Below are 27,075 nucleotides of genomic sequence, written 5' to 3'. Positions count from 1 at the left end.
GTGCTTATTAAATTTCTTACATCGTGATTTTGGCTTTTGACCTTGGCTTGTCTTTTGACGTTCCTGTCTATCTCCTGCATTTGACCCGGCTTGTTTTGATTATCCTGTCCTCTTCTACTCCTGACATCGGCTCTGTGTAACAACTACTCTTTTGCCTATTGCTACCTGTATCCTGCTCTGCTCCTGTAACCGGCGGATGATACCAAGTTCCTGCATTGCTGGTCCTCTAGTCGTGACAAGAGCTGTATCTCAAATGCCTGTAGAAGCAAGTGAGTCAAGAAGAAGGTGGTGGTGATCAACAGTATCAAAAGCAGCAGAGAGATCCAATAGTATTAGAATGGAGAAGTGACTATTTGCTTTGGCAGAGAGCACAACACTCTGTGTCAACATTTATACCACATGAACAGTTTATCATAATAACATTCTTGCCAACGGTCTAGATTTTTACGGTACAATCCCAATATTCAGGCACCGTCTCACTGCCCCGGGTAGCTGTCCTATTTTTGTGAGCAATGGAGCTGGTTAGCAAGATCCTCAAGTCTCTGTTTGACCAGCCCGGGTAACTGTAAAATCAATGAAGGTCTGGGCTGTTGCATTGCAGCTCCCAAGTGGCCACTTGTGACGCTCAGTAGCTTAGCCATACCTATAGCCCTGCCCATTCTTTCATAACTCCCTCTTTTATCTGTTCCATCAGACTTTCTCCCTTGTATGCAACTTTTAAAAACTCTGAAAACCCACCTTTCTCAACACTCTCAGCCATCTCCTAATGATGCCCCTTGAACAGCCAACAACCTCTACAGATCATCCAAATTAACTAATTCCTCTCCTACTCTGGGTATGGAGATGATGAGAAGTTATGTTAGGGATGAAGGCATGAAAATAGAGGGGGGTGATTGTGATGCAATATGGGGTGATGATGGTAGGCAATGAAAATACATTTACAACATACATGCATTAAGTCTTGTGAAAAAAAAGTACAACCTCTTTGAATTCTATGGTTTTACTTGTAGCAGGTCTACAAATTAGGTAAAAATTAAGTTAAACGCTGCGTAAACTGTTGGCGCTATATAAATAAAAGATAATAATAATAAAAACAACAATTAATTAGTCAACAAAGATAAAGCAAAAATGGAGAAGCCATGTGGGAAAAACTATGTATGCCTTATGATTCAAAAGCTTGTAGATCCCCCTTTAGCAGTAATCGTTTTCTGTATTACTTTATCAGTCTCAAACATAGTTTTGGAAGAATTGTGGCCCATTCTTCTTTACAACATGTCTACAGTTCATTGAGGTTTGCGGCCATTTGTTTATGCACAGCTCTCCTAAGGTCCCGCCACAGCATTTCAATGTTGTGTTGAAGTCTAAACTTTAACTGGGCCATTGCAAGACACTGATTCTATTTCTGGTGTGCTTTGGATCATTGTCCTGTTGCATGACCCAATTTTGACCAAGCTTTAGCTGTTGGACAGAATACTTTAGTTGACTCAGTGACTTCAAGGTTCCCAGGTCCTGTGGCTGCAAAACAAGCCCAAATAATCACCCCTCCACCACTGAGCTAGGTATGAGGTGTTTGTGCTGATATGCTGTGTTTGGTTTTTGACAAACATGGTGCTGTGCATTATGGCCAAACATCTCCACTTTGGTCCTGTCTGTCTAAAAGAAAATTGTTCCAGAGGTCTTGCGGTTTGTTCAAATGCAACTTTGCAAACCTAATCGATGCTGCTATGTTCTTTTTAGAGAAGAGGCTTTCTCCTTGTTTAGTTTTTTCTAATTGTACTGTCATCAACCTTAACATGCTGTCTCAAATGTTTTCCACTTTTGAATAATCTTTCTCACTGTAGAATGATGGACTTTAGAAATGGTCTTACCGTATTTGCTTGATTATAAGATGAGCCCCCCAAAATCTAAATATTAATTTAGGAAAAAAAGAAAAAGCCTGAATATAAGACTAACCTATAAGGAAAAAAAGTTTTACTAGTAAATATTAATTCATGTAAACTATTTTTTCATACTTAATAAAAGCTATGATTGAGAAAAATATTTTTTGTTTTTCATTTCTTTTATTTGCCAACCTGGCCCCCCAGTTATGCATATCTGCCCCCAGGCTTGCCACTCTGCCCCCAAAATTGCCTTATACCCCCAATAGGCCACTCTGCTCCATGATGTGCCTTTTAACCATCTATATGCCATTCTGCCTTCAGAAATGCCTTATACCCTCCTATATGCCACTGTACCCCATGATATGCCTTTTAACCCCCTATATGCCCCCTCTGCCCCATGATATGCCTTATATGCCTCTGAGTAGAAGACAACCTCGATTATAAGACAAGGGGTATTTTTCAGAGCATTTGCGCTGAAAAAAACCTTGTCTTATAATCGAGCAAATATGGTATATATAATGCCAGATTCATTGGCTGCAACAATTGCTTCTCTAAGATCATTGCAGATATCTTTCCTCCTGGGCATTGTGTTAACACACACCTGAATGCTCCAGATCTGCAAACTGCTAAAACTTTGGCTTTGGCTGATGATCAATTAATCAAGGTCATATGATTAGCAGCACCTTTCTGTTACTTTGCATCTTGATTCCTATGGAAGCAGTAAGGGTGTATTTCGTTTTCTACACATGGTTTCTCTATTTGGCTTTAATTTTGCTGAATAAATCATGGCATGGTGTGATATGTCATGTGTTGTTGTTCATATGAGGTTGTATTTACCTGATTTTTAGACCTGATAAGGAACAGATGATTGTTATTATGCCCTGATATGTAAAACCATAGAGGGTGTACTTTTTGTTCCCACAAGACTGTACATACACATGTGCTCAGTCTTACACCTTACATATACAGTACATGCACACACACTTACAATACATGCATACACACACACACACACATACATGCATACACACACTATCTTACACAGAGATATACACTCACTGGCCACTTTATTAGGTACACCTTGCTAGTACCGGGTTGGAACCCCTTCATTGTTCGTGGCATACTTTCTACAAGGCGCTGGAAATATTCCTCCAAGTTTTTGGTGCATATGGACATGATGGCATCAAGCAGTTGCTACAGATTTGTCAGCTGCGTATCCATGATGTGAATCTCCACCACATCCCAAAGGTGCTCTATTGGATTGAAATCTGGTGACTGTGGAGGCCATTGGATTACAGTGAACTCATTATCATGTTCAAGAAACCAGTTTGACATGTGAGCTTTGTCAACATGGTGCATTATTCTGCTGGAAGTAGCCATCCGATGATGGGTACTCTGTGGTCATAAAGGAATGGACATGGTCAGCAACAATACTTAGGTAGGCTGTCCAGCTGAATACAATAATGTCAATAAAATCCATGATGACTGTTCTCATCATCCAATCAAAAGGAATATTAAGTTGCTTAATAAAACATGCATATGTTTCTTTTTTTCTTTTCAATTACATTAATTTTATTAAAGTAATCAGAATATGGTACTTTTAAAAATGCAGGTTTACATTTGCACAAGCATTCAGCGTGCACATACTTTTGTAACCGAAAAACAATTGCACGACATAAGATTTCTGTGCACACCAAGTACTATAAATTAAAGGAATACTGCTTCCAATAGTCCCTGTTTTTGTGGAACAAGCCAGGTCTTCAGGCACTCTCTTGCTGTTCCAGGTAGCTGCCCCACTGTCTTACCTTTGCAGGCAGTGGGAAGCATGTGATGGTTGGGGAGATTCTCTAATCTCCACTGACCAGCCCAGGGAGATGACAAGTCAATGGAGGTCTGTGCTGTTCCAGAACAGACCTTCATTGCAGCTCCTAGGGGGGCTATTCGGGTGAACCACCACCTACTCCATGCACAAAGTGTTGAAATGTCAATGAAATCCAAAGTGACTGCTCGCTTCACCCAAACGAAAGGGGTGGTAAGTTGCTTAACAAAACATGCATATGTTGATTATTCAATGAGATTAATTTTATTAAAGCAATCAGAATATGGTAACTCTAAAATGTTATATTTTGCCACTTAAACTTTGTTAAAATATTTAAAACTTATATCTTTAAAAACGTGATTTTATGTTTAAGGAACTTTTATTTGCTATTGTTTACCTTTTCAACAATGATATCACAAAAAAAACACAGTGACATGGCAGAGACTGAGACCATGATAAGCATTATTTTGATATGGAACACTAACAAATATCTAGACATAGAGTTCAAAATGTAAAGCACTTTTTAATTAATACAACAGATAAAATTTCATTTAAAAAATGTTTCCCATACAAACTGTTGTTTTTGTTACACAGGTAGTTGTATGTTTCATGAGGTGAAAGAAAATATAATATGATACTAATTATATCTAAAAGTTTAATATATATATATATATATATATATATATATTAAAAAATAACACACCTCACGTAAATGTAATTAAAATACACTGGGTAGATGATTTACTTAGTTTGACAAAACAATGCAAAAGTCTTAAAACAGAAAAAAAAAACATTGCCATTTATTTTTTGAGGTCATTTTTGCACACACAAGTAAAAGAAGGCACTGCAATGTGAAAATATGTAGTCAAATGCACCACCTAGTTACAGAAGCATCTTTATACTACACCTTTGCAAAATGCTACATATGATAATTTATGCTTCATATACACAAAAACTCTACAGTAATGCAAGTTAAAGGGCATTCATATTTTTAAAACTGTAACCTCTATGCTCTCTATAGTCTGTCAAAGTAAAAATAGCTGATTCTATTTTGCTTCCTTTTAACACTTACCTATTCCATAGCTGCCATTCTAATGAGCTGTGAAACAAATTTTATGCATTGCTATTTTAGTGCTACAGTATCCATATGAAAGTCTGGGGTTTAATTTATTAACGTGTGTAGAAGATTTATTTAACTATTTATACATCACAATATAATTACTAATGTGCATCAACTTATACAATGTGGGATATTAATTGTTCAATTAATTACAACAGATTAACATGGTGGTTGAGTGATATGAACAAGATGGACATTCTGATTTCAAAAAAAAAATGTTGCTATATTAAGGTATATTGTCAGGTCCACATGGAACTTCAACACCATCAAGCCTGGGTAAACAAAGTACTGCATCATTGTTCCAAAACCGTCATCCATTGCTGGAATAAACTTGAAAAGTATAAAGAGTTTCATGACTGGAACCTAAACGCTTAGCCAGTCGCTAAGTGCAGGCACTGGATAAAAGTGAAATGTTGGCAGATTTCCCCAACAGTATCAGTACTCATCGTAATGAGTGAAATCTGTAAAGTAAGCATTGGAGTAGGTTTTTGCTGTGAGATGTGGATTGAAATATTTATTCCTCTCTTCCAATATGAGATTGTTTTTGTTTAATGCCTGAAAAATGAAGGGAAAACACATTTAAAAAAACAAGTTGTGGAACACCAACAATCAATACAAATTCAACAAAACATGATAGTGTTAATAGATCAATAGACAGTGACCAACTGAGAATCAAACTGAAAAAGTAACAACTCAAAATATTACTTTTTTTTATTATTTATAAATGTTTTTGAAGTTGGTATGTTGCATCGTAACATGAGGGATATATGTAAAAACGATCAGAAACAATAAAACAAAATCCAGGCAAATGTGCTTTGTCTTAGAAACATAGAATTCATAAGAACCATTCAGCCCATATAGTCTGCCAATTCTTCCAGCTGTAAAGACTCATGGATATTAAAATTCCCTAACTGTACTGGCCTCTACCACTTCTGCTGGGAGACTGCTCCACTTATTAACCATCCGCTCAATGACAAAAGTGACAACAATGTTTACCTTTATTACTTCAACTGAATCATACTTGTCCAGTTTATTAATATGGTTAGTTATGCTGGTATTGAGTGGGGCTGAAGACACAGGGTGGATGACTGTTGCATCATGAGCTTGTTGCTGGTACCGTTGGCAGTAAGTATAAATAAGCAACGTGAGCAAGCAACCAAATATGAAACTGCTTAGGCCCACTGCAATCATATGGAACAAGTTAAATTCTGCAAAAAAAAAAAAAATCATGTGATAAAATATATAAAAATACATCATATACAAATTTAAAACAAACACTAAGTGATTAATATTGTTATTGGTAATAACGTAAAAGCTCATTTATATTAAAATATAAAATAAATAATACTATATATGATTTTAGTGGATAAACCTATTCATGGGCTATAATCTAGTCACATACACTTGCAAGATGTAAGTGAGAGCCTCAATACATTTGAGAATATTTGGGATTTATTTATTAAGTGGAGGTTTGCAGGTGAGGTTGGAGGTCAATTTGTGTTCAACACAATGCATTATGAAACACCAAACTCAGTAAAATCTCCAACAAGAAGTACTTGTTTAGCTCAATATAATGCAGGGGGTGTCTTTTTTATTGACAGATATACTGTGGATAGCACTTCTAGCAGGAGAAACATTCTAGGACTTCAGGGTGCTTAATAAAGTTGTCGAATGCAACTCAAGCTACCACTTTTCTGAATACAAGTTTTTTTGGTAAGTGTCATTTGTATTTTTGTATCATTATGATTTATGAAGGACCAACCCTGGTGACCTTTACCAGTAAGAAGGACTTATTGGGCTCTGCATAATGCATGGTAAATATTGAGAGATTTCATCTAACTTATCTAACTGAATAATATAGGATCAGCTCAGTCCTTCTGATTGAGCTCATTGGGGTTGGGCCGTCTAACTTCATAGTAGAATCAGGAAGCTAAAATGTTCCTGAAAATGTCCTGCTCAGTAGATATGTTTATGTTAAAGAAATATATTGTCCCAATAAAATATATATCATAAACATACCGCCACATTGTCTTCCTTCTATACTATGGGATCTTGCAACTGATATTTCTGTAAAACATAGACAAAAGATGTTAGTAATATTCCAAGTCTTCTTCCATCAATAAGGAACCCCTTAACATGTAGTGAAGTGGTACCTAATAGTATTTCCTGTAAATACACAGATCTGGTTGCCTTAAGGCTCCCTCTTCTGTAAGCATGAGCCTGCATCGATCTGCATGAGCCACAGATACACTTCAATACATTGTGAATGTTGACACCAAGATAAAAACAGATACCAGAGGATCTATCAAGATCTTGTTGGAACATCCAATCACCCCGCCCCTACACAGCATTGTCTACTGATCATTCTGTGATCACCTATAGTGGTGAACAAAATGTGAATATTGAGAAAAAGCCAATTAAATATATGTATATATTAATATAATAAAAAATACAATACAAAATTGCAATGAAAATAAAAATATATATACACCAGTGTTGTCACCATGACATCATAAGGATGCTGTCTGGTTGTGACAGAGATCACTGTGGTCTGTAAAGACCTCAAAGAAATCACAAATAACTATAGAAAACTAAAAAGAGTAATCATAAAAAAATAAATATAAAGTGGACTTTTTTAAGGCGCCCTAACACTTTATACTCCTCCAACAAACAATATTACTGCACGCGAGGTACCTTGCTAAACATAAACTGGATTTGACATCTAACACATGGAAAAAAGTTTGCTATGCTTTATCTTACCTGGGATAAAGTTTGATTCAGAAATGCAAATTCTTATTTCTGTGTTATTTCCAGAACACTGGTTGCCAAGAGGAAAAGGGATATTACATTGACGTAGGCGAACTTGCTGGCCAGAAGAATCACATTCAGACCAATCGGACCAGTTAGACCAACTTTCTGAAATTATCAAAGCATAGAGTATACAACATTTAAATGCCAGAAAAAAATCTAACGAAAAAGTCATCAAACCATATCCAGTGTCATTCACTTATAAAAATGTTATTATTCAAAATTTGTAAACAGCTAAAATTTTATAAACTTGTTGATCCTTTTTAATGACTCTCATAAAAAGAATCTTGTTTACTTACTGCAATGAATTCTAGAGAATTCAGAGAACAAACCATTACCTAAAAGTAAGGTTTTTCAGGTCAAGCAAAGCTATTTATAAATGCCTAATTTAAAGTGAAATCCTGCATTTTCTGTAGCTGTCATATTTTTATTACCTGTAGGGTGCCTAGCAGTGTGTACTAAGCAGGTTTGTTACTCGAGCAGACTACCAAATAACATTTTTCTTGAAATTCTCTTTACAATTTAATGTATGGTCTTGCATTAATCTGACCACCTTCATACAGACTTTTGATATTCTTCACTAAAAGCTAAAACACAAAAATAAATTCATTATTGGTTTCCTTGAATTTTGCTTTTATGGTGTGGAATTGCACACATATATCTAATTGAAAACACAAACCAGAAGTGCATCTGGTTAATATTAATAGGCATCTGTTAAAAATGCACTCATATAAAATAAACTGTAATTTATAAACTTGAAGACCCCTACTGACGGAACTTACTAGAATTAAGCCCTTAACTTTTCAAACATATTTAATAAATGTCTCAAAAATACAAATTCAGAATGGAATACTATTGAAATGGAAGCCAGCAAGTTTTATTAACAAGTTATTTAATTTAGTTAATGTTAGCTTTTTACCTGGACAAGCGAGTGTATTGCAAAGTGCCTCTTCAGTATGAAGTCCAAGGCATATATCGCCACCAAAACTTGGAGCTGGATTTGTACATGAACGAGTTCTCATATAATGTCCACCTCCACAAGTTGCTGAGCACTTAGACCAAGATGACCAACAAGACCATCCACCATCAACTACAGAAGAAAATTAATATAACATTTTCATGTGTATGGAGCTACTAATTTAATTTATTGTTTCCATTATATATGCTCACAGAATCAACACAAGCAAAACTGTAACCTTTGTCAGAAGAGAGGAGATAAGAGTCCACTAGGAACTATGAGATGCAAAAACAAAACGGGGCTATGCCATAAAACATGATGACAGTTGATATAAAAGGAAAAGGGTAAAATAATATGTGAGGTTTAAACATTAACCCCTTAATGACAAAGCCCGTACATGTACGGGCTCAAAATGCATTGTTGTCATTGGGTTTAGGGACCGCCCATTGTCCTTAAGGGGAGAGATAAAGTAAAGAGAAAAACCAACAAACAGGATGAGTTGATTTAAAAAGCCCATGTAACATTTTATGATTATTTCTTGATATATAAATCCTGGATCATTCTGCTTCTGAAAGGCTTTCCATATTGTTTCATTACTTGTGCCTGAATGCCCATACACAATACAAACATGGACAGAATGTACAACACTGTGGAGCATACAGAGCAATTGCGCCAATGAGGCTCCCTCACTGACCCTTTGTGCTGGAAAGTGACATCATTTCCAGTTGTGCAGCACAGTACGTGGGCTATGAGTGATGTCCAGCACTGGATATGGTAAATATCTCAGGGGACGGGAGCAAAAGAGGCCCTTTTTGTCTAATTGCCCCAGGGCCCAAAGTTACTTAATCTGGCCTTGAGTACCAAGACTATGTCAGTATTGTGTAGCCAAAACCTTTAGTAGAGGTTTTACAGCCATAAAAACACTATTTAAAGAACGAGTTTGGGTTGAGATTCAGTCATACCTGTAATGAAAATGACATACTATATAAAAAAAATCTCCAGCACTGAAATGAGTGGGGGTGCAAGGGGTTAAAACACAAATCACTCTGTATAAAAGAGCACACCTTGGGCAATTAATGACTTATAGCAGGTTAAAATATGTTAAAGTTGGTCACCCTCAACTCCATCCATAGATGTGTAGATAATAAAAAAAAAAACATGTTCTTAAGTCAATAAAAAGAAATCATTCTGTTTTCCTATATTAATGCTACCAAACATAAACATAGCAGATTTGTGTATTATTTATACCTCTTGCATAAATGTTAATTTATATAACGGCCTTACTCATTACTTGTAAGTGTCAAAGAAGGCTTCTGCACCAATAACTTTCTACACATAAAGACTTAAAATAATATACTATACTTTAAAGCTCTATTACAAGGCAGCTTACCTGGGCAGGGTAACATATTGCATTCTTGATATTCAACTGGGGTACCTAAGCATGGAAGTCCTCCATTCTTTGGCTCTGGGTTATTGCAGGCTCGTTTTCTGCTCCTAATGCCTCTGTTGCAATCGCGACTACATTGAGACCATGAAGTCCAAGCAGACCATGCACCATTGATTGTGTGACTTGTATAACGTCCAGAACGAAGAAAGTCTCCAGAGAGTCCTTTAAAAATTAGCATAGTATACTTAACAGAATGGTAAACAAAGGACATTGAATTTATTCTTGTATTAAGCTACAGGAAAGCAATAATTTTGCCACCTTCAGCAATTCTTGATGAAAATGACACAAACAGTAAAAATACAAACGGACAAAGAAAGAGACGCATAGATTTTTCAAAAAATGGGACAGTTTTATTGGTACTCTGGAAATCTCTGTTAAATGCCAAATCAAAGCAACTTTCTGTGACACATGCTGGTTTGGTGCACAGCTGCTACGGGGTAATGATCCTTGTTCGTAATACCTGACATTTGCCGGTTTGCTGTCAGGGTTTTTTTGTTGTTTCTCACTCCGATTATTTGTCCTGCTGGGCTGACCAAGTGGGTGGAACGGGGGGGGGGGATGAATTGGGGGGGATAATTTTGTGACTTCACCCATTGTCTTTACTGGTCTCTACCTGATTTGTAGCAATGTAGTCCTTTGGTATTCTCTGGGGGGCGTACTTGTTGCTTTTGTTGTAAACGAAACACGGAAAACTCAATAAAAATATTTTTTTTAAAATACAAACGGAGGTATATACTGCAAGATAGGTCCAGGTGTTACTTCACATGGGAAAGGAACCTAGGAGAAACATACCTCCCTTCCACCACCAATCCTAGATGAATGTCACAATACTAATACAACTGTAATACAATAGGAAGCACAAGATATTTCCCTTGTGTGGCTTACCCATACCCATATACCTACATAAAAATATTACTTTTGCAAAATTTACATAAAAAAAACAGAACTATACATAATGTATCCTTCTTACCATCAGTAGAGCAACCACTGGTCCCATCACTGGAGCAATATCTCATTTCTATTCTTTGTCTTCCAACATCAAGCATATTTGGGTCAGGAAGACGAGTCTTACATGTATACCTGAAGCGCTGTTCATAGTGGCCACCATTATCAGATATGTTAACTGGTGTCCATGGTGTCCAAGGAGTCGTCTTTTTTACTTCAGGACACAGATTTGTATTACAGACTTGATGTTCCTAAATGTATATATATATAAAATGTTTTGCTATTTAATTTCAGATAAATATACACATATGAAACACAACTATTACAGACAATATGAGTTAATAGATTAGTATGTATTGGAAACACAAAGTACTCGTACTGTGTTCTTTGCGTGAAATGCCAATTTTATTTAGTATATTGTACTACTTGAATAAGCTTCAAAGATAATATTACATTTACAGTATATTCTAGAAAGAAAAAAAGTATTTGCAATAATCAGTATAGTAAAATTATTTTGAAAGTGTTAGTAAACACTGATACATTGGTGAAATGTGGGTTGTTTACATAAGGAATACCCTTCTTATTTTAGCTTAGCAAGGAACAAGAGTTGATTTCTTCTACCTAAAAGTTTTTAAAGAACAGTATACATCCTAACTTATTTCCTGCACACCTAGAACTGAAGTACTAAAAACATTGACTTTACAAAAAGTTGTTTGTGTGTGAGCATGAATGTGTATCTGTAAGTTTTTCTGTGTTAACATGGATGTGTATGTGTGTTAGTGAATGTATTTGTAAGTGTGTGTGCATATGTGTACCTGTATCCCCCTGGGACAGAAGGTGTCAGCCCTTCCCTGGTCTACTCTTTCTGACATATGCTCGAACTCCCAAATCAAATACTGACATTTGATTATTGTATAACTACTGTGCAGCCATGGATTATTTAGTTTAATGTAATATATGGATGTTATGAAAAGTATAATGCATTTAATGATAGTATTTAGTACATGGGTTATGTACAATCAACAGTAGTGTAGTTTAAAAATTAAAAACTAGACATTGAATCATTAGATCAATGTTCTGTACTCTACTTGTGTACAGAGCAAAATTGTTTCGGACAATTATTTTTATTTCATTTTTGCAACATTCTTTTTTTGACAGCCAATGTATTTTCCTGGTCTTTCAGTTTGGATGAAATTTATAGGAATTTTTCCTTTCCTAAACAAAATTCAGAGCAATAATTTAACTGAAGGAAGTCTCTGCCACCTTATGGACTCACCTTTCACTTACAACAGATTCTTAGGATTTAGGATAGATCCAGGATTTATTTTGAACTGCAGGACTACCAGCAGCAACAGCACTTCACCAACTGACAGACAGACATATCCAGAAGCATACACCTTTCTTTGACGCAATTCTTATGAATGAATGCTTCAGAGTAAGAAAGGTGATAGAGCTACAGCACTAGGGCACTGGACAAGCATACACACAGCCATGTGGTATGGGACTGAATGAGTAAGAAAGGTACATTAGTAACATTAGATCACTGCCATATGTTAGTTACTAGTGGGGGGGCAAGGGGCTGGGGAGCCACTCGGTTTTACCTGTCCTCAAGCCATAAGGTGCCAGCCCTTTCCTGATAAAATGTATATCAAATTAAAAATACATAATAAAATGCTTACAACAGCACAGCCAGGACATTCATATCCATTTTCACAAGTTCTTCGGCGGGCCTGAATCCCTCCTCCACACTGTGCAGTGCACCGCTCCCATGGTCCCCAGCTTGACCAAAATACACGTGGAGGACAAGGTAAATGTTCATTGCAATATCTGTAAAAATACATAAGAGTACATTTAATTGTAATTGGTTATTTCAATTAAAAATGAAAAAATATACTGTACTTAAAGGTACCCTAGATCTGATTCAAGGCAGGAGCCAGGCCCCAGTCCAGGACATACCCCAGTGATGGTCTGTTCTTTGCCCCTCATGTCCACTGTACTGATTGCCAGGACATGTATGGTTTTAATATCTTGTGCTCTGCCTCACAAGGATAAGTGGCATAAGTGAAAATAAGCTCATTGAGTTCTCTGCAGATGTCGTTAGTGTAAAAGGGTCTGTTTGAAGGGAGATCACCCACCCAACCAGCTGATTCCCAGTAATGCAGCACAGGGATAACCACCCCTTAGACCGGCTGCCCTAAGTCTAGTAAGAAACATCCAGAATACACCATCACAAGTCTCAAATAAAAGTAAAAAAAAAAAGAAACTTAAAATTGCTTGTTGGAAAAATGTAAAATAGATAGCATTAGACATGCATGCAATAACTAAAAAAAAATGCTATATTGAAAATAGTTAAAGATTAAATTTAAAATAAAGGAATCATCATTAATATACAAATAATTGCTTGGGTAAAATATGTATGCACTTTTTAAATAAACCTTTTCACACATCAATTTGATTAATATGTTCTGCCTGCTGTTCTATTGTGCAACGAAAAAAAACCCCTGCAAATTCAGTCTGTGAAACATCTGCCCTTTGTAAGGCCTTGCCCTGCATCATGAACGTAACTCTGATGAGGTCCCATGGGAAATAACATGGAAAATAAATTCAAAATGTGAGAAAGTTGAACTTTAGCATGAGTATTGTTTCAAATTATGAGCGGAGACATTGAAGCTGCAGAAAGATTGTAAGAATGGCACATGGGGAAAAGGTTGAAAAAGATTTATGGATGTAGCAAAGCCAGTAAACATCACTGTAATGTATGTTTCCAAATATCACGGTTACTTTTAGCGAGTGTTTTCCCCCCAAAAAAAGTTAGTCATAATAGTAACTATTACATTATTTATGTATACAGTATAATCCTAATTATAATGGGTAAAACCCACCGTTATGATTGGAGAATTCCAATCAAGAGGTGGAGGCTATGATAATAAGCCCTGTCTTTAAAAGCTTATGTCTTAAATAATTAAATAAAAATAAATAAATAAATAAATAAAAAAAAACGGACCTTAAGATCGCACCCGGAAATAGACAGACCCTGACGGACTTATTCACCAAATTTACCCCAGAGAATTGGAATCTTAAGATTCTGGTACCATATTTCACTCTTAGAGTTCTAACCTATATAACTTGTAGAAAGTAATATTCTTGCCCACTTAATTTCTTGCCAATGAACCTGGATTAATTTCTACAAGGACCGGTGGGACAACAGCAACAAGTGGTGGTAATTATAATTGTTTTATTATTCTGAATAGAGATGAATTTTGTCTTCTTCGTATAGAATTCCCTGTTAATGGGAAATAGTATATTGCATTATTGTATATGACGGCTTGTGAGACTGCAGCTTATAACCCGTGATAATAACAATAATGAAAAGGTATTTTTACCTATAGATGAAGTTTGACATTATTCGCATCTATTAGGAACTTCACTAATACACTTAGACACAATTAAATTATTTTTAATTTGTTATATTAGTTGAACTAATATTAGAGAGATAGGGATATTTTTATTACTGCCCTGATTATTATCTATTTTTGGTTGCTGAGTGGGATGGAAATTAATTGTGTGTGTTAGACTCATAAAGTAGTAACTCATATTGATAACTATCGATAATATACTGTATTTGGATATACTGTAATTTGACATGTTTTAAGAATTAACTGTTTTATATTATGCACTGTGTGACTCATATATATTTTATAAATTGTATTTACAATAAATAATATTTTTGATTGACTATCGTGGCAATATCTATCTAATTTGAATTATAATTTTCGGCGATCTGAAAGAATTTAGGATCGGAGATAAAATATAGGGTATCTCCTTAAATTCATATTGTGGATGTGGTACTACAATATTTGGTAGCGTCGTTATTTTGCGTGTGTGAGAAAATATTGGTTTTACCTATTTTGTCTCATTAATATCCCTAACAAAATAAGACATTGTTTATCAATTTATTCGGATCTGTTACAAATAGGTAATAAAAATACTTTACTCCGTATGAATCTCTGCAAGCAAGTGCCTTATATAAGAAAGGCTATTTCGGTTTGTTATTTTTCCAAAAAAAGCAAAATGCTTCAAGAAAATTATATGCTCAAACGGGAGGTGGAACTAGGAATAAACTTTACAAAAGTAGAATGGAACAAAAATGTACGTGCTCTTAAAGTAGCTCCGGCCGGCGGCATCAGCACCCAGCGGCCGTTTAGATAAGTTTTCCAGCAGTCTGATGGCCGCATAGTGATGGGAGCAGCGTGAGGGGTGAAAGCTCCGCCCCCTCGCACTCAGACTGCTGGAGCACCGGATGTCGTGTCACTGACATCCTGTATACATAGACAACGGTCTGTTGCTACCAGGGGATGGAGGTCTAGACGAAACCCCTCAAAAGTGGAAGTAGAAGGTTAGTAAAGCAATTTATTTTTGTACAAGCTATATAATATTTTTTTGTATTCGTTAAAAACAAAAAAATAGGTGTGTGTGTATGTAAGTGTGTCCCCAGTGTCACTTCTGTCCCCATCAGCCCCCCATGTCATTGCTGTCCGCATTCAGCTCCCCAGTGTCGCCTCTGTCCCCAATCAGCCCCTCCTAGTGTCACCTCTGTCCCCTTTCGACCCCCATGTCATTGCTGTCCCCATTCAGCTCCCCAGTGTCACCTCTGTTCCCAATCAGCCCCTCCCAGTATCATCTCTGTCCCCAATCAGCCCCTCCCAGTGTCACCTCTGTCCCCATTCAGCCCCTCCATGTCATTGCTGTCCCCATTCAGCTCTTCAGTGTCAGCTCTGTCCCCAATCAGCCCACTTTAAGGTATGATCCTGGCAGGATACTCATATTAGCCTTTACAATTTTCCTCCTGCTGTGTACTATACTTTCCATAATCCTCAGCCAGTATCATGGGGGCATTTAACTGACTGAGCATCAAGGGGTCATTAGGTTTTGCTTTTTTTTTTACCATCCTTTGTTGCTATTAAATTTACTTATGTTGAACCACATTTGAATCATATTTGTATTTTTATAATGAATATGCGTTCAGGAAAAGATGGGCATGTATGGTGGGCTGATTTGTGGCACAACGGGCCACTTCACTTGACTTGCCCCCCAGGCCTTAGGCTGCCAGCCCTCCCCTGGTTGTGGGCAGTGGGCTCTCTTAATAAACTTTACCAGTTTGTAAAAATAAAAGGAAATAAAAACAGGAAATGCATTTTTCTCAATCATAGTTTTTATTAAATATGACAAAATTCTTTACATGTGACTTAATATTTACTAGTAAAACGTTTTTTCCTTTAGGGTAGTTTTATATTCAGGCATTTACCTTTTTTCCTAAATTAATATTGAAATGGGGGGGGGTCATCTTATAATCGAGCAAATACAGCTGTTCTAGTTTGTGACTCCACAAACTGAGATATTAAGATGTGATTTGGCAGGATTAAAAACTTTGTTTAACAAAGTTTAATAACTTTGTTTAATAGCTCCAGTATTGCACCCTGGAGTGAATCCACTTTTATATTTCCAGTTTACCTTTTCTAAGCATTTACGGTGTTCTCTGTTGTGGACTGATTTCCTGCTGGATTTTCTCCCATTTAATTTCTCACTCACACACCATTAGATAATTGATACAATAGTAGAGATGAGCAATAGTACATGTACACATGGAATAATATGGTATGTAACAAAAAAATTTATTAAATAAAAAATGCATAATTTAAATGCAATTCTTCTTGTAAAATATAGTCTGGCATGTTTCACCTCACAAGCTTTCTCATCTGCCGTGAAGACCTGTACTTCACTATACATTATGTCTTCTTGCTCTTCCCTACTATTGTTTCAACCATGTAGTGGTGTTTGAGAGAGAAAGGAGGAAGAAAAAAAACACCCTGACCTGCAAGAGGACCAAACCTTTAAAAACACCTTTCATATCTGTTCATATCTGTTATTTTCACCACAGCAATTACAAAATATTTGTTTTACACGCTACATTGTACTATATGAGAAAAGCAAATCTTACCGTTCTTCACGGTTTTGTCCAACACATACACGACCTCCATGTTTAGGAGTGGGGTTACTGCAGGAACGCTGCCGAACTTGAAATCCTATTCCACAACTGGTGCTGCAGATAGACCATGATGACCATGGGGTCCATCCTCCATTCCTTAAAGTAAGAAGATACAATCAATACACACTTTGGAGACGGTCAGCCAGCGCCTTAATTGCACGAGCAGACTTACCACCCAACACCCTCAAATGTAGCAAAGAATCACAAGGTGCTCAGCAATGTGAGTAAATTAGTGTAGTTTTATTTCCCCATGACTGGCGACGTTTCAACCCAATAGGGTTTTTCTCAAGGCATGGCTTGCTGAGCACCTTGTGATTCTTAGTTTAAAGTAAGAAGAAAAATTGTTAGCATCAAACAATCTGATAAATCAGGCAAATAAATATTTTCATTTTCAGAGTCAGTGTTATGGAGTTGAGGTGTGACAGGAGAGGCATAATAAGAGTGGGAGTTTGGGTGTTGGCATAAAGAGGCATCACCAGAATGCAGTGCATCGCACTCTCTGCAGTCCAAGTTTCACTTCACAATCAATGGCAGTGAAGCATAGACTTGGATATTTTCTCTTCTCTGTAAACCCTAGAGATGGTTGTGTGTGAAAATCCCAATAGATCAGCAGTTTCTGAAATACTCAGACCAGCCTGTTCGGAACCAACAACCATGCCACGTTTAAAGTCACGTAAATCCCCTTTCTTTCCCATTCTGATGCCTGGTTTGAATTACCTTGACCACTTCTACATGCCAAATGCATTGAGCTATTTTTATTAACAAGCAATTGAACAGGTGTACCTAATAAAGTGGCCAGTGAGTTTATATAGTGCATAAACTTTACAGCTCTGTGAATATCATGATGACTTTCTCATCTGTAACTAACATATACTGTATATAAGCCGGTGTACCCACACTCAAGTGGAACCTTTTTTTCATAGAGTGCCAAATAATTATGTAGCATTTTCAACATAATTAAATGCAAAACCTATTCATATATTATGTGGCAACAAATACAATGCAAGGATTGGCACAACGAAACATTTTTTGAAGAAAATTAGAGTAAATAATAACTGTATCTTTACACATCAGAAACAGGAAACCACCACTTGCATTGACTATAAATAGTAATAATTATGGCCATTAATGGGTTTGAAATGTCCCTTTTCTTCTCTGAAAAATCCATAAGCATAACTGAGAACTTGGGGATTTAATAAGGCATTTCTGAATAAATTGCTGCTTCTCTGGGACTCCAGGTTAGTCTCTTCAATCTCTGGGATGGGTGATTAGTCACACATAGTTCCACTCCAGGTTCTGCCTACCTCCCACCCACTCCCCAACTTCGGAGGAGCAGACATGTCAACCTACCTACACTATACCACAAGTGTTTTTACATGAGGAAGCTGCTCACAAGGATGCAAAAAGGGAGCAAATTTTAACCTCTTGCCAAGGGGCAGCCTGTTAACACCACAGTAAACATATTACATCACTGCAAAAAATCATTACAAAAAGTACACTTAATATCCACACTAGTTGCGTTCCATACATATTAAGTTACCTTGAACAGTTGGAAATTTCTATAGCAGGTCCCTCGCATGGCAGACCTCCACATTGAGGGCTGGGATGATTGCATGTGCGACTTCGACACAGACAGTTACCTACTGAATTCCCATCATTGTAACTGCAGCCACTCCATTCTGTCCAAGCACTATAACTTCCATCAACAGTGAGATTTTTTGACTAAAACAGAGGAGGGTATGTTGGGATTATGCATTAATCATTTTGTATATTTCACAACTTTCATAATATTGTTATTATGAATAATAATAACAATACTACTAATAAAATAAATTACCAATGACAGACATGGTGGAGGGAAAAGATTAGAAGAAAAAGGTCAGGTTAGTATAAGCTACACTATGACTGGTAATTGAAAGAGGAACTTAGAGAAGAATTGAGGAACATTACAGTATGTTTATTCACATCATTCAAAAAACATATTACTATAGAAAGTTGCTATGAATAGCTAAAAAGGCCAAACATCCCAGCCACATAATTTTTATATTAAATACATGCTTGCCTCTCGAAGTGTAGTTGGGCAAGTAGCACACATCTGGCTGACCAGTCATCCACTACCAGCAAGCAAGACTGGTGTGACCATTCATCCTGCTAGGGAGCACAGGGAATGGGGGCAAGCAAATGCTTGCCCAGGGTCCAATCAATATTAAAGATGGCCCTGTATTAGGGTCTTCTTTTGAAGCCATAGAAACATAATTATGAGTGCTAATATGTAAAAACATGTTTTTGCAATTTTGGTTAGGATTTCTTCTACAAAGTAGGTGCCACTGCTGAACAATAACCTAATTTATGTTCAGCAACATGCCCTAATTACAGGGGTACCCCACATACATAGTTTGGTATGTTCTATGGCACATCCATCTCTTACGTATTACCCTATAGCAGTGGCGACTCTAGAAACAATATATAGGGGGGGGCACACAACATACCACAGTCAAACTGGGAGGGCATTAATAATTTCCACCATTAAATCATACCACTGAAAAAACATATATAATGTGCTATGGAATGATAGTTTTGTTATTGGACAATACAATACTTGATCATTCAACATGGGAAGCCTGAAGCCACAATTTAGTAAGACTAATCCTTGAAATAAATATTATAGCGTAAACAACACAATACCTTAACTTTTCCACTAAATGATTTCAGGGCCTGATATTAGACCCTGCTGCCGATATATATAAATATTAGATCCTACCCAGCTTTGCATGTATAGATCAATTGAAATTCACTTGTGATCTCAGCACTGAAGGTATATATCAAATAAACAGAATCAGACATACAAATCCTGTATTTGCAGGTATACAATAATAATATATGAAACGTAGCATTGCAGGTATAGATCAAATAAATACATGGAAACAGCATTGCAGGTATTAATCAACTGAACAAGACATACAAATCCTGTATTTGCAGGTATACATAAATAATGTATGGAAACATAGCATAGCTAATATGGATCTACACAATAACACAAAAACCCAGCTTTGCAGGTATAGATCAATTGGAATTCACATAAAAACACAACATTAAAGGTATATTTAAAACCCCCTAAATTACAGGCATAGATCACAGGTTGTACACCCCAAAGTCAGCCCTGGCATCCACACTGCCCACATAGAACCTGACCAGCACCCAGATAACACACATAAAACTCATGCTCTCCCTCATTCAGACAATTCATCCACATATTAACTCATGCTCTCCCTCATTCCGACAATGCATCTCATTAACACTTTACTTCAATTCAATATTCTTACTACCCTCTTTCTCACTACGTACCCCCACTCCCTCCCTTATCACTTTCTACCCCCACTCCCTTCCTTATCACTTTCTACCCCCACTCCCTCCCTTATCACTTTCTACCCCTTCTCCCTCCCTTATCACTTTCTAACCACTCTCACTCCTCTTTCCCTACTCACTATCTACCCTCTCCCCCTTTGTATTTCACTCGCCTTAAAGTCCTGCGGCCGGAGAACGAGGCTTCCATCTTCCTGCTCTGCCGTGGCGCGCGCTGCTTCTCTGCTGGGTGCCGGATATGACGTCATATACCGGCGCTCAGCATGAAACACCGGCACCGCGACGGAGGTAGAGGCCTCGTGGAGGAGTAAAAAAAAAGTGTTTGAGGCTGCCTGGGACTTAAAGTCCCATTGCGGGACTGTCCTGGGCAATCCGTTGGGTGGTTCCAAATGCGGCGGGGGGGCAAGGAATAACCTAGGGGGAATAACCTGTATTGACGCCACTGCCCTATAGTGTAATATTTATAATACTACTGGCTTAAGGATTTTGGGGGCAGTGAAAGTTTTATAAGTGTTTACTTGTAGTGCTAGAGCAGTGGAATGTTGGTGTACATTTTTTTTTAAATTGCAATTCTTAATTTTCTCATTCTTTTTCTTTTTTTAGTGTTCTCAGTACAATATGGATAGAGATCTGTATGAAGATCTTTATTATATATTACGGATGTCAGTGATATTATAATTTATTTATATCACATTTAATTCAGTTTGTTGGGAAAGGTGGACACTTTGTTTCTCGTTCTCTTCCCTCCAATCTCCCCTGCACTGATCACAGCATTGCATTGCTGATGGCCATTTGTGTCTAGAAAGGCCCTGATGGGTCTCTTTTCTCCACAAGTGACCTTCCAAGAAAAATACAACTTTAACAATTTGGGAAAAATATAAAATTTTTGGAACAATTACAAAGGTTTCTATGGTGATAATAAAAAAATTATATCATTATATTAAAAGTATCAGAGTAGATATAACTTATAAGAAATAATAGTATACAACACTCAAAAGACTGTGCCCCCCTTTTAAGGTCATTCAACCTTTTTGCGTAAAAAAAAACTTGCATATTTAAATAACTACTATATAAAAACCACATGCAAGCATACATACATATATGTGTGTGTGTATGTAATATTTTTGTATGTACATATAATCTTTTCTGCAGTATACTGATGTTGTTAATATGCATTTAGCATAGGCACAATGGAAATGTATTTTGTGAATATTAAGGATATTGCTGAAACTTTGACTAATATCAATGAGCTCCATTATTATTCCACACATTTTATAACAGGAATCCTTATTCCTTACTGCTAAATTTTGACAAGGTGACTTTGTGAATTTAAAGTAAATGAAAATGTTGCCTCAAGCATGTCATTGTACCTTATCTATGAAAAAGAAGTACAAACGAAAATAAATTTGCATTACCTCTTTTTATTCCTAATAATAGTTTTTTTCAGATTTTAACAAAAGAAAGGTAAGGCAATGGTTCCAAAACTGTTCTGACAATTACAAAAGCATTGCAAAATCTCCCCAAATACAGAAAAAAAACCCATAAAACTAGGTCCCTAAGGTTTCCACATGCAATTACTGTGAAGGAACCCATGCCCAAGAAGAGGCAAAGTAAAGCAAAATTCTCTTTAATATACATATTATTTAGTTGCTCAGTTCCATGGATAGTCATCCGGTGTCTAAACTCCCCAGTAGAGGTGAATTGCAGTCTGCCAATTTGCCATGTTTGACAGTAAATGGTCCGTAGCCAATTAGACCAATTCTCCCATCTCCCTGATCTCCTCAACCTTTTTTTTTAAACACTCCTTCTCCACTACATAACATTGAGATGTCTGGTTGCCTTTAACAAATGGTTAGTGAGTAAACACTTATATTTTGAAATTGATTGCTTTGCAGGGGCGGGCTGGGCCGGACGGACGACCACTAGACGAGCATTCAATGCGGCTGCGGCCGCAAAGTTAAAAACTAAGCGGCCGCGAGCAAGATTGAATGCGGCCGTCATGCGTACCTAGTGGGGGGGGTGGTCCGCCCCGGCTGCCGCTCATCTGAGGGGTGCCACCATGCCGGCACGCCTTCAGAAACGATGCGAGCAGCAACTGTGGCTGTGCGCCGGGACTTGATGTCAAATCCCGGCGCACAACACGGAAGCCACGCCCACCGTCTTCCGCGCTCAGTGCACAGTAGTGATGTCCGGATCATGAACGAATCGTTCATTTGATTCGGTTCTTTTTAGTGATCCGGATGAATTGGTTCACTAGACTGAACGATTCATTTGTAGCGGTTCAGTCTGTGAATCATCCGGATCACTGTAAGATTCGGATCCCTGTAAGATCCGAATCTTTGAACGGCTCTCTGCCTTCATTGACATCACTGGAAGCAGGGGGGAGGATTCATAATGAAAGGGGCGGAGCCAATCGTTAGTGTGCCTGCACGGAGTTACTGGAAAACAGTAACTCCGTGCAGGCACACTGAGTGATCCGAAGATCCGGATCATGAATCGGATCATTTCAGTGAACGAATCGAAATGATCCGATTCACTTTAATGATCCGAACTTCCCATCACTAGTGCACAGGACAGGAAGAAGAAGAAGAAGAAGAAGAGGAGGAAAAGTGAGAGTGAAAGAAGAAAAGGTAGGAGAGAGTGGATTAGTAAGTGTGCGAGAGTGATGGGTCTTATGCTGAATGTAAGTGTGTGAGAGTGATGGGTGTTATGCTGAATGTAAGTGTGTGAAAGTGATGTGTGTTATGCTGAATGTAAGTGTGTGAGAGTGATGGGTGTTATGCCTAATGTAAGTGTGTGAGAGTGATGGGTGTTATGCTGAATGTAAGTGTGTGAGAGTGATGGGTGTTATGCTGAATGTAAGTGTGTGAGAGTGATGGGTGTTATGCTGAATGTAAGTGTGTGAGAGTGATGGGTGTTATGCTTAATGTAAGTGTGTGAGAGTGATCGATGTTATACTGAATGTTTGTGAATGAGGGTTTCAGATAGCATGGATGTGTAAGTGTTGGGGGATAGCTTGGCATAGGGAGTCCGTAATCACATTCCTTTCATGCCCAGATTCCAGCATGTAGTGGCTGCCTAGGCATGATAGGAGTGTGATTGCTGTTATAAATTATTTTTTGGTCCAACTTCGGTGTGTTAACACTTTTATTGGACAGAATAATTCAATGACAGTATTAATATATATATATATATATATATATGTGTGTGTGTATATATATATATATATATATATATGTGTATATTTATGTTAATATTGTTGTTGATTTTTTTGTCTAATTTTGGTGTTACTTTTAATAAAGTATTTTAAAGTTTTTTTTTTTTTTTTTTCAGTTTTGGCCAAGTGAATTTTTAGTTTCAGTCCAGAATTTTCATTTCGGTGCATCCCTACTATATACTATGCCAGTCACTAAAGTGGTAAGCTACACCACATCAATGTTTGGCTTAGTATATAGTGATAGGGGTTGTCAGTGTCTGGCTCAATGTATACGCACACATTGACGGTGGTGCTGCGTAATCCCTAAGTATATAATGATAACAATTTTGCTGTACCCCTGTCAATGTTTGCCTAACCATAAAAACTATGCAGTTTTAAAGTGTGTGTGTGGGGGGGTGCCACATACAGGGTCTGCCACAGGTGCCAAATACTCTAGGTACACCCCTGCATCATGCGGCTGTCAGACCCAACGGCCATGCCTCAGCTCCTCTTCCCACGTCTTAAAAGGGGTGTGATGAAGAGCTGAGGCATGCGGTGTGTGCACGCCGGCCACTTTAATTTCATTAGGCGCTGGTGGAGTGACTGCCGCACGACGGCCACTTTCAATGTCGCTCGCAGCCGCTTTGATGGTGCAATGGGCCAGTTGACTAGACTTGCCCCCCAGGCCTTAGGCTGCCAGCCCTCCTCTGTTGCTTTGTGTGGTGTAGCACCATAGGGGCCAGGTCTAGAGCCGAGAGTTGCTCAATCACTGCCTGCACTTTGGTCCCACCACAAATTAATAAATGCCTCCTCTTCACTAGCACTCCGCTGGCTTGGGGTTCTGTATTATATTGTGAGGACTTTATATGTATTCTTCTGAGTTTTATATGCTATTTAACATGTGCTTGTTAGGATACAGATATTTTGTCACTGCTCAGTTGACAGCACCCTCCTCTGGATCCCTTTCAATTTACCCATGAATGAGGGGATAAGCTCATATTCCCTAAGAAGGAGTCTATAGAGTAGCAAAATGCCTCAGAGAGGCACCCTCTCCCAGGTAAGGATGCTTAAAGCCAATCAGATCCCTGTCAAAGTTTTGCCTTCCCAAAACTTCAGTAGTGACATAATGGGAGACCTGCATGTATCTGAACCTGTCCAGGGCCATCAGTCCCCCAGCCACAGGCAATTGAGGCCAAGGGGGAACCCTCTGCAACCACGTCACAGGCTCCCACAGAGCTAAAATGAACACCTAGGCAGATATGGAGCAGTTCTCAGTAAGTCTGGGTTATTGGACATTGGTAGTAATGGAGAGGGGATAGTAGTCAGTAGGCCCCTACGCTCTGCCCTTTCCAGATCCTGATTTCTGCATGTACATGCTTAATTCCCTGGGTTAAGCTACATGCAGATCTGAAGACCCTATTCGACTTAATACATAGTTTCTGTTCTGGACCAATTGAGCATTCTGGTCCCCTAATAAGGTGAAATGCTTGACAATATTTAAGCATGTCTGCAAACCTGTTGTATAGTAAAGAGAGACCAACTGGGCCTGGAGCCTTGTCTGCTGCCATGACACTGCATGAATTTGCTTGTGCTTGGCACAGAATGGGGATTGTTAGCTTTCATAGGAAGATGTTACCAGTGGAAGGGTGAAGGGCCACACATCTTGGCTGTATCTGCCTGGGGGGGGTCAATCAATTGACACATCAAAGTAAAATTCTGGAATGCATAATGTTCAAAATATGATGGGTGCATAACATTTGGGCCCCGGCATACATTTCATCACTATGCCTTCAATGTGCTTGTTTTAGAGAGACCAAACACGGGTTAACCTGTTTAGGTTAAACAAGAAAAAGAAACGTGGTCTCAGATCAGAAACCCTGGGAGACCACTATTGATCTCAATGCACACCAACTCTCCACCGGAGAAAAAGGTGCCACCCCACCAAGAGATCAACAACATTTCCCAGTCCCTGAAAACCTTGAAAGGAAATCACAAAACATGTGCTTTGAACTAAACCTTTGGTTTAACAAAGTAATAATTAACCAAAATGTAGGCCCTATGAGCTTTAACAATGTAAAACATGAAAAACCCACCCAAGACAAATGAACCCTAGTCCTGTGTGTGCAGACTAGGTGCTGGGGCAAGTCCTTATGTATGCAGTCTGGGTTGATCTATAACTGCAAGCCTGCATTTGCATGAATTGAATTGCTCTATACCTGTAATGCTGTTTCCGTGTATTATTTACTTACTGTATACCTGCAAATACAGGGTTTGTATGTCTTATTGAGTTGATCTATAACTGCAATTAACGCTATAATTAACACTGTGCATCACTAAGCAAAATGTAATGTGTCACATTACTGGTTGAGATGTAATAACTACAATTTGATATTGAGCAGTAATGAGTAAAAGGCAGTTTATTAATGTTTGAGTTAATGGAACCACATGTACTATATTAAAATATAACAATATAAAGTTTGACTCACTGGACAAGCTGTGATTCTTTGCTCCCACTGGCTCATACTCATGCTTTCATCAAGCGTTGTGCATTTCTTTGTAACCATGTCCCAGCCACAATATGGATCTTGAGCTCCAATGCAGGCACTAGAAAACCCAATTTTTGCATAATTGAATAAAAATATCTCAACTTAAGCTGCAAACAGAAACTGCTGTTTATTAGTGTTATAATTTTCTAAGCATGAGTACAGAGAAACATTGTTACATTATTTACATGCAAGGATTGTTCACGCAATACATAGAATCTCAAGCATGAGCAAATACTACGTCATTGACATTGACAGTCAAGTCCCCAGACTTTCTCAGTTTGTTCTCATAAAATTGTACAGACATGAGTGATCCATCTAGACTAACAAGAAAAACAAAAACAGAAGATGTGCATTCCTGGGGTATTTGAGAATCAACACTGAGAATCATTGATCTCGAACAGGGATAGTTTACTTGTAAATGCCCATCCAACTACATGTTTACTGTGTTGAGTTAGCTACTGCTTTTTTTAAAAAAAAATACTGACCTGTATAACCCTGGTTTCCATGAAAGCAAAAATCTATGGAAATATTAGATGATGTTGGGAATGTCTGAAGACTAGAGGATGACTGCTAACATGAAAGCTGAGGGGTACTTACAATTTAGGAAATTTATGTTAATAAAATATGTAACTAAAATTAAAAAAAATTAAAAGCCTGAATACACATTACAGTTTATATTTTTTGTTCTAATACCATATTTGCTCGATTATAAGACAAGGTTTTTTTCAGAGCAAATGCTCTGAAAAATACCCCTTGTCTTATAATCGGGGTCGTCTTATAATCAGACCTCAAAGTCTGACTATGAAACGACTAAGATCCAGATCCCCCGCAGCTGCAGGGGATCTGGATCCTCCTGTCTCAACAAAGATGCACCGGCACCGGCGCGCGGAACTCTGATCTCTGACAGCCGGGGAATGTCTGCCCGATGCACGCAGACAACCCCCGCT

General features: G+C 37.8%; 1 protein-coding gene across 1 annotated transcript in view; it reads right to left on the bottom strand.

Annotated features, from left to right (window-relative positions):
• Nucleotides 1-4,381: 4,381 nt before the first annotated feature.
• SEMA5A (semaphorin 5A) overlaps nucleotides 4,382-27,075 on the bottom strand; it is a 148,528-nt gene continuing 125,834 nt past the window's right edge. Inside the window, exons 13-23 of the mRNA XM_053466346.1 lie at nucleotides 26,069-26,186; nucleotides 18,564-18,745; nucleotides 16,976-17,119; nucleotides 12,657-12,804; nucleotides 11,003-11,228; nucleotides 9,976-10,194; nucleotides 8,547-8,717; nucleotides 7,580-7,735; nucleotides 6,839-6,886; nucleotides 5,816-6,027; nucleotides 4,382-5,374 (exon numbers count right to left, since the gene is read on the bottom strand). Of these exons, the coding sequence (XP_053322321.1) occupies nucleotides 5,255-5,374; nucleotides 5,816-6,027; nucleotides 6,839-6,886; nucleotides 7,580-7,735; nucleotides 8,547-8,717; nucleotides 9,976-10,194; nucleotides 11,003-11,228; nucleotides 12,657-12,804; nucleotides 16,976-17,119; nucleotides 18,564-18,745; nucleotides 26,069-26,186 (1,744 nt within the window). The 3' untranslated portion in view covers nucleotides 4,382-5,254. The remainder of the gene's footprint in view (nucleotides 5,375-5,815; nucleotides 6,028-6,838; nucleotides 6,887-7,579; nucleotides 7,736-8,546; nucleotides 8,718-9,975; nucleotides 10,195-11,002; nucleotides 11,229-12,656; nucleotides 12,805-16,975; nucleotides 17,120-18,563; nucleotides 18,746-26,068; nucleotides 26,187-27,075) is intronic.

This window comes from Spea bombifrons, chromosome 5 (genome assembly GCF_027358695.1).
Source record: "Spea bombifrons isolate aSpeBom1 chromosome 5, aSpeBom1.2.pri, whole genome shotgun sequence".
Lineage (NCBI taxonomy): Eukaryota > Metazoa > Chordata > Amphibia > Anura > Pelobatidae > Spea > Spea bombifrons.
This window is presented reverse-complemented; position numbering and strand designations above follow the sequence as displayed.